Source organism: Echinops telfairi, unplaced genomic scaffold (genome assembly GCF_000313985.2).
Source record: "Echinops telfairi isolate 266 unplaced genomic scaffold, ASM31398v2 ScPeMD7_7400;HRSCAF=8409, whole genome shotgun sequence".
NCBI classification, from domain to species: domain Eukaryota; kingdom Metazoa; phylum Chordata; class Mammalia; order Afrosoricida; family Tenrecidae; genus Echinops; species Echinops telfairi.
Window position 1 is genome coordinate 29,230,599 of NW_022111300.1, and position 9,073 is coordinate 29,239,671.

Below are 9,073 nucleotides of genomic sequence, written 5' to 3' on the forward strand. Positions count from 1 at the left end.
AAAAAAAAATAGTCCTCTTATGCTGCAGTTACTTGGAAAATCATTATGATGTATTTGGAAGTGCATTGCAAAAGCTAATCTACTGCGTATTGTTGGGTTTGTCCCCAAGATTTCTATCTTGAGAAGGATATCTGACACTCAGTGTTGTAAGCAGAGAATAGGTATTTTAATATTAGAATTTTAGTTGATTTTTAATGCATATATATGAATGTGTGTATTACTTTTAGTAAACTTTAAAAGATTAAGGTTAATGACTGAATTAGTTTTGCATAACTGACTCTCGATATGATCGGAAGTATGTCACTGAAAACTGTTTCCGTAAGTCACAGAATCATAGATTCCTTAGATGAACCCTTGAAGAAACCACTCACCTACAGTCTTATTATTTACACTTTTCAGAACTAAAACCCTGATTAACTGCTTTACTCATTCCGCCCTTTACCTGTTGGGTGTTTTGAAGGCTTAGCATAAACCAGGAGCAGATGGTGCTCGGGAATTATGCAGCCTAAAGCAAGCGGTCATCATTTTTGCCTTGGGATTTATGCTCTGCTGTTGGAATGGGTGATATTCATTAATATTTATATGTAAATGTTAGAAGGCATGATGAAAAATATTTTCTCTGGACAAATATAAATCGAGGATAGATGATTGGGATTTGGGGATTTCAGTTTTGAATAGATTGGTCAGGGAAGGCCTATGTGAAAATACCATGTCCATCTAAAAATGTAGCAGGTGAGGGAACAATCAAGGGACACCAACTATAAAGGCCCCACGCTAAGAGCTATGAATACTGAAGGTCACTGTTCTTGGCTGAGAAATGAATGAGGGAACATTGTAGAAGATTATGTCAGTGATAGAATGGATTACAGTCTTGTGTGCCATTGTAACAAGTGCTTTTTACTAAAACTAATGAAAGAATGCAGGTGAGAATTGTTAGTGGTTTGAACCAGAGTGGTTACATTGGAAATGGGGTGAAGGATTGGGATTCTGAGTGATGTGCTCAGATTATAATAGTCCACACTCGTCCTTTTCCTCTGAAAGCTTTAGGTTGAAAGGGAAAGAAAAAAAAGTTAATCTTTTTGTTGTTTCTTTTGTGACTGGTAAACCTCTTTGTTGTTTCTCAATGATTAAACAGTTTGACCCTTTCTCAGGTGGACTAGAGCTAAATTGTTTCTTAAGCGTTCAGACAACCTAAGCTACCCTATAAATCAGTGAGAATAAGTTTGAGGGTTATGTCCCTTCCCCGTCTTCACCATTAAAAAAAAAGACCTTATAAGAAAATGGTCTTAAATAATAAGTCTCTCATCAACCGGGCTGAATCCCTTCTCCCGACCACTTGAAATAACCAACACTCTGTCTCTTCCCCAACACCCCAGCAGGGTCTTCTTCTCTTGCCATTTTTCTCAGCGTCTTAGGGAGGCTACTATGCAGGTCTGGCAGAATGTTAATTACGAAGATAGAAACTCAGTTCTCATTATCCAAGTATGGTCAGTTTTATAAGTCCTGCTGATTCTATCAATTCGTACTTTCTAATTGTTGGGGAGCCTTACACATTCATCATTTGAGCAAACTTAATTACTGTGTTGCTGAAACCTTCTGTATCCACCCATGATTTTTTAAACTTTTTCATTTAATCTTAAAGAAGCAGGGTGAAATGTCTCTGTATGATGGTGTAATTTCTGAATTCTCATGCTTATGTTGTTTGTGTTTGCATTAGATATTTGAAGCAATTTTGTTGGATGCATATAAACAAATTGGATCTGTTATTACTATATAGTAACCATCTTTAATATCTTTTGCCTTAAAGTCTATTTTGTCTGAAAACATGGAAACATATACTTTATGACCACTCCTGATGTAACTACCACAGCTCATTGATCTCTACTCTCTTCTGTGTTTATCAGCTCTCTACAACATTTGCTTTCCTCTCAATACATAGCTATTGCCCCATAGCTTAACATTTTAGTCATTCTCTTATTCTCTGGCTCCTCTAGTGAAATATCAGTCCTCAGTATTTATAATTAATTACCCAAATTCTGTATGCCTGTGCCCAAGAAATGGTTGCTGAAGAAAAGCATGTAGTCTGGCATGTTGGTTTCCCTATAGATATAGGATCACTAATCTCTGTTGATCAGGAATCCTTGGGTGCGAAAACGGTTAAGAACTTACCTACCTGCTCCCAGTTTGGTGGTTCAAATCCACCTGGAGGCCCTTAGAAGATAAATGTGATGACCCACTTTCAAGAAGGTCACCACCTTGAAAACCCTGTGGAGTTGTTCTGACCAGCACACTTGGGGTGGCCATGATCCCTAGTCGACTGCAAGGCAGTACACATCCTACAGTGGGCACTCCACACCTGCTTCTCTCCCAGCAACCAGCGGCTTCTTCGCAAAATGTGAAACATATCATCTGTTTTTCCTGCTTAAGACACTTTGGTGGGTATCCATTGCTTTTAAAAGAAAGTTCCTGCTGAAAAGTATGACCTGTAAGGTCTTTTAGCACTTGGCACCTGCTTCCCTACTCAGGCTCCTTAACTTTAGTGTCCACTGTATTTCCACTCTGCTGCACTTTTTAAAGAGCAAGCGTTCTTTGTGTACACTGTCATTTTGGGTGAGCATAATGTTACTAGTTTAAAAGATCTCAGGACTTCTAGATTACTGTCTCTCCCCTGCTGAAGAGTAAGCTCTAGAGAAAGACAAGGAACTGTGTGAACCTTGGCGTCCTAAACCTTTCACATTCTGCCTGGTTTAGAATAGTGGTTGGATGAATACAAATCTGGCTCGTGCCATAACATATCTGATGAAAGCACAAATGGAGACTATCATATTTCCCCTTTGTTAATAGCGGATGCTAACACAGGAATGTGTATTTCTGTTTTACTCTTTCAGCAAGATCTCTGTACCTTCCTGATATCGAGAGCCTGCAAAAATTCAACACTGGCCAATTATTTATACTGGTATGTGGAAATACATTTTGTTTTTTAATGACTTTCTATCCCATTGCCATCAAGTGCATTTATAGTGACACTGTGAGACAGAGTAGAACTAACTGCCTTACAGGGGCTTCAAGGCTACAGTCTTTGTGGAAGCAGACTGCCACACTTCTGCTGTGGATCGCCTGGTGGGACTGAGCCACCGACAGTTCACTTTGCAGTTGTGAAAAGTACTTTTCATGACTAGGATGTTTCCCCCTCTCAATCTGGACACATGGTTTTAAATAAGATGACAACAATCCATCAAGTTCCTCACGGCCCTCCTTTGGTGATGAATTCTGAAGCCTAGCCTCCACAGCAGCTGCTGTGGTTCCATTTTCAAGTGAGTTGACTGTGAACTTCATGAGACAGGATTTTTTTCTTTTTTTTTTTTGTTCGGATTTAATACATAATACATATATCATTCCATATTTCACCCACATCAAGTAGAATGGTTCAATTGTTACCACAACAGTTTTCCAAGCAATCTTTTCCTACATGGACTCTTGGACATCATCTTCCTTTTACTCCTCCCCCTCTGCCCTCCCCCTACCGCCACTGTACCCCTTCGCCCCTCCCCTTTATTCTACTTGCTGTCTGTATAGGCTTACCAATCCTGGGTTTCATATACCGAACAATGGAAAAGCATATAACACAGCTTCAAGAGGGGGCCCTCCACTGACATCACACCTCTGAGATACACTCTAATATGAACAAACAAAAGCTGAAGAAAACAATACAAATAAAAAATACAGAAACTTTTGGAAACCAGATCAGGCCCTGACTGCATTATAGGGGTGGGGTGGGGTGGGGGTGGGAGGTGAGGGGAATCTACTGACAAAGTTGTAACTGTTTAGGTCAGAATCATGCCTTTGATTTATGCCTTCTATATTCCTCTCTCCCAAGCACTCTGTTTAGTGACCATTTTCCTCCCAGCCCTCAATTTTAGATAGGGGGACTTCTTAGAGGCTTGTTTCCTATGTAGGTTCACAAATGAATCTTGGGCTCCCACTGTCGTCCATTGCTTTCTGCACACCAGATTCTCACAATTTAGTTTATGATACTAATCACTCCTTTGGCTTTGGATTATATGGATTCCAATCCTACACTGACTGACGATGGTGTGCTTCTTCCATGTGGAATTAGCTGATGTCTCACTTAGATGGCTGCTTGTTGGCAGACAATCCTTTAAGACTCCAACCTCTATTTTATCTGATAGCCGGGCACCATCTAAATTCTTTGCAATATTTTGCTATAGCACCTGTATCTTCTTTGTTCCCTTCCTGAGGGTGAGTATCCAGCAGGGCCATGGTGTAAGAAGTAATTTTTCTTAGGCGGGAGCTAGGATTCAGTGTAAGCCCAAAGAGGCAGGATTTATTTTATTGAACTAAAACTATTTTGGTTTTGTGCTATCAAGTCCAACTCATAGCGATCCCTTATGACAGTAGAACTGCCACATAAGGTTTCCTCTGCTGTGATTTGTGTGGGGAAGATCAGTCAGGGCGTTTCTCCTATGGAGCTTCTGGGTAGGTTCAAACAGCTAAACCTTAGCATTACTGGGCCTCTCTCAGTGCGCTCCATAGAGAGCCCTGTGCTGTTCTGTAGAGCACACAAAGGACTGTCATCATCGGTGGCCCTGTCAGAAGCATAGTCTACATTTGAGTAAAGAATTAACAGTAAACACTACTTTTAAAAGCATGTTGACATACTTGATGTTTAACCCGTAGGAATTATTTCTGATATAATTGTACTACTCTATTTACTACATTAATATAAAAGGTATAAAGTGATAGCCATTTTGACAAGCTCACTGCATTTGAGAAAACTTAGGCATTTTGCCCTTTTAGGAAGAGTTAAAATTAAAAATACTATTTTATTTTAAATAGAGTTTAGAGATTGTGTCCTGTTGGTTAAATTAAGCCATAACCTCATCCTCTTACCCTCAAAAAAGTAATATTCCTCTGGATACTGCCCTGTAGATAAGAAATAAGCAAAGCTTTAAAAAAATACAAAAACCCAGCTGTCTTTTATTTACATCAGGACCGTGTTTTGGTTCTGTTTATAACAAAGGAAAGCTGCTGTCACCAAATCACTGCAGTCATCTCAACCCCCTTAGGTACCACTGACTTTTCTTTCCTCCTTCACATTGGCCTCACTAGTGGAAAGAAAATAGTCCCTGCTTTCTCCGTAGCGGTTTAATGTAATATTCATAAAATGACATTTTCCTCACATTAAATGTCTGTATGTATTTGAAAATATAACCTCCGAGTGTTTTAGCTAGTTGTTAAACACCATTTGCCTCTGAGAAGTTTATTTAGAAATTCTCCCACAACCACATAGCTACTATTTCCTTTTAATGTAACCCATTGCTTCTTAATGTTCTCCATTATTCCGATCCGAATTTCTAAGTGTGGAGCTATTCACTGGTGTTATAGAAAAATATTATTCTCATGAAAATCTAAGTAAATAGTGAATAGGAAATAAAGAATAAATACATCTGTTGGGTACTTCACCAAGTTTTAAAATAATACTTGTGTGCTTCCTAGATATTTTAAGCTTAAGGTTTCATATTGTGGTTTGCCTTTTATTAAGAATTTCCTCATGGATATTTTTCCTTGCAGTATTTATGGAAAGTATTTGGACTCAGAATCTATCTTGAGCAATAAACACAATGGGAAAAATTATGGGTGAAACCCTGGGAATAAGAGGCTCAGAAGGCACATGGCGAGAGCCTTCGGGTGGCCGATGACTGAGATTGGCTCACTGGCAGGCCTGTGAAAGCGACACACCTCCGCGCAGCGCGGTGCCACCATCTTCAAGCAGTGCACCACTGTTCTCTACTCTGCTCAGAATCGAATGGGCAACAGATAGGTTGCTATGCAGCCTGTACACTGGTCTGGTTTTCTAGGAAGGATATTATGTTTCTAGCAGGGGTTCCACCCGTAATTTTCTCCTGTTGGTTTCTCCTTCCAGTCTCCCCAATTTTAAAAAGTTGATGTCTCTTCTGACTCCATTTCCTCAGTCATGACTGAAGCAGAAATGAATGTTTGTTTGGAGGCCCTCATATGAGGATAAGTCAAAAAGTATACATAGAAGCCCTCCTTAAATAGAATATCAAAATGTGAAGACATTGTATTGATTAGGCTTTATGTTAAATACACCCTAAAATAAGGTGACCAGATTTTAACATTGGTAAAGCGGGATAAAAGCGGGAAACCATTGATCAAACTCATATCCTGGTGAAAGAGCCACACGGCAGCCGAAAACTATATACCCTAGCTTGTCGTTTATTCTTTCCAAAAATCGGGACTTTTTTGAAATGCCACGGGACACAGGAAAAATTGGTAAAAACTGGGACTGTCCTGCCAAAAGCGGGACATCTGGTCACCTTAAAAGACCAAGACAATGTATTCCAGAGCCATCTAGTGACTTCAGAGACATGTTTAAGCAGGTTACATTTGTAACAAACTCCTGCTGCTACCACTGAAGCCCTGCTAGCAATACTCTTTCACTTACCCTCATATATGTGCTATGTGGTGCTTTGGTGTGGTCTGTTCTTTGGGTTTAACTGTAGACAGAATGGCATTGTAAGCCTTAATAGAATAGAATCTTTCCTCTCCTATTTAAAGTAGGAATTGTTTTCAAATCATTCGGAAAGCGGCTGAACCAGTAGGAAGCCTATTAGCTGAACAGTTTCCAACCAGCCCACAGTTGCTGTTCATGGGGAGTGCTTTGTTTTCTCCATGGATAACAAGTGCAGCCCCAGTCTTATAACCATTCCTTCAAACTTAAATTTGATTGGTGTTTCCCCACTATAGCTCTGATTCGCTGAGGCAATAGCATATGCTGTCTATTCATCCTCTGAGGAGTAATTGTTGTTGCCATATTTACAGTATGTATATTACATATTCAGAAATAGTCTTGGGGGAAAAAAGCTACTGATGTGGACTGCTGACTCTGGTAGACAACCAGATGTCAGGGTAATAATATGGGAAATAATTTTCAAAGAGCTGGTTAAAAAATGATAAGTTTATTTATTTTAATCATGGACACAACAGTTTAAAATACTAATCAAGTATAAGTATTCGTGTCTCTTACCCCAAACTTTCTCTTTTATAGTGTAAAAATTTCCATATATACTCTAATATAAGCCACCCGAGTATCAGCTGAGGCACCTAATTTTACCACAAAAACTGCATTAAAAATGTGCTGAAAAACTCGGCATGTACACTTGTATATACAGTAAGACAAAATCTTAATTGATCTATTATTTCCTTTTGAATATTTTGAATTTCTTCTAAATTTGTTATTCCCTTTGCAGTAATTTAAATGGGATTCTTGCTGTAGCTGAATCTTTGGGGGCCTATAATTGTACAGAGAATCATTTTAAGATGAATATTGTCAACCTTTTAAGCCACAGAGGGAAGTTACAGTCTCCAATCTGTAAGGTGTTGGGCGTCAGAATCTATAAACCGTTCCAGGTTTTTATTTTTTATAGCCATTCCAGCATGTTGAAATTGAGGGCAAGCTTTCAATTCCTTGACATGCTTTCTGTAACTTTTAAGACCTTTCAAGGTAATAAAGGTTATTTACCCACAAAATGAAATTACCAGGCAACAAGTAGTCCACCGATATTACCTTGCAACGGATAACCCAGACACTACCCTCTCATGTCTGCTTGGAGACGACGGGCTGTAAGGAGTACCTTTAGAGTGCTTTGCCAAAATTCAGCTCGTTCTTGTGAACGGAGAATGCAAAAGTGATTTCATTCCAGATCCACTCTCTACCTAATCTTTTCCTTCAAGTTTGGAGATGACTCTTTAAAAAAGTCCCTTTTTGCAGTAAACCTTTGTTCTGAATGATTTTGAGAAATCCGTGTTCAGTATGTGACCCATGCCGTTAGCATCAACCTTTCTATATCAGTTACAGGAAATAGCCATGTCTCGTTTCCCTTGTGCTCAAGAAGATAGAACATAGCAAGTGTAGTTTCAATTTCGAAATTTGCTTTCTGTATGGGAAAAAATACCTAACAACCCCAATGACAAAACCGAAAAACCAAATTTGTTGCCGCTGAGTCAGTGCCGACTCCTGGAGACCTTGTGTCAGTGACCGGAAATGGTTTACTGGAGTAGAAAACCCAGTCTTGCTCCTTTGGAGCTGGTGGTTTTGAACTGCCCACCATGAAGGATTGCAGCCCAACACATAACCACTGTACCATCAGGGCTTCGCACCATGGTGACAGAGAAAATAAACCATTCTCAATTAAAAGGCCGGATCATGTGAATTGGGTTTTGGTAAGATCATATTTGCAGTTTTATAGTAAAGAACCAGTGCTTGTCATTCCTAGAACCCCATGAAGAGGAACAGAGTTGTCCAACAGAACTGTTTACAGGATGAAACTCTTCTTCTTGTCATACTACTTAGCATTTGGAATGTAATAGTGTGATGGAGGAGCTGATTGAAATGTAAATCTCAATTTGCATCTAATGTCTTTGGAGCCTCATGGCTACTTATATTAGACAGCACAATTTTAGAAGGTATTCTTTCCTCAATAATACATTTTCTACTTAGGATCCTTGAGAAAATGATGTAACCCAAAGCTACCTGAATAGAAGAGAGAAAGGGAGAGGTGAGGCTCTGGCTCTGGCCCCTAGGACATCTATTGTTATCACGAACATTTCACTGAGAAGTAGGTGCGGAAGGCTTTTGTCAGTCTTTAGCAACTTCTGTGTGTAGGAGCGTAGGGTATATGGGGATACTAAACCTTTTTCTAAGATAAGGACCCTGGCATCAGTTCCCTTATAACCTATTAATGGACCTGAGACTTAAGCTTATGAAAAGTTAATAAGGAACGTAACATAAATACTAAGTGTGAGAGGCTATGCCTTTTCTAAGAAACGAGAGAAGTAATCATTATTAGCATGTAAAAAGGTATCTACCATCCTATATAAATACATTTTTAATTTAATATATTTATATAGGGGAAATAGATCTACGTGCATATATTTATAGGTTTAGTATTAAGGCAGCAGATGGACATTGGACCTCCACTCAAGTACTTACTCAATGCAATAACACGTTCTATTAAATTGGCATTCCATG

General features: G+C 39.1%; 1 protein-coding gene across 1 annotated transcript in view; it reads left to right on the plus strand.

The window, feature by feature from the left end:
• The window catches only part of PIK3C3 (phosphatidylinositol 3-kinase catalytic subunit type 3), a 114,949-nt gene that overhangs the window by 50,057 nt on the left and 55,819 nt on the right, over positions 1-9,073 (plus strand). Inside the window, exon 13 of the mRNA XM_045296041.1 lies at positions 2,889-2,956. Within this exon, the coding sequence (XP_045151976.1) occupies positions 2,889-2,956 (68 nt within the window). The remainder of the gene's footprint in view (positions 1-2,888; positions 2,957-9,073) is intronic.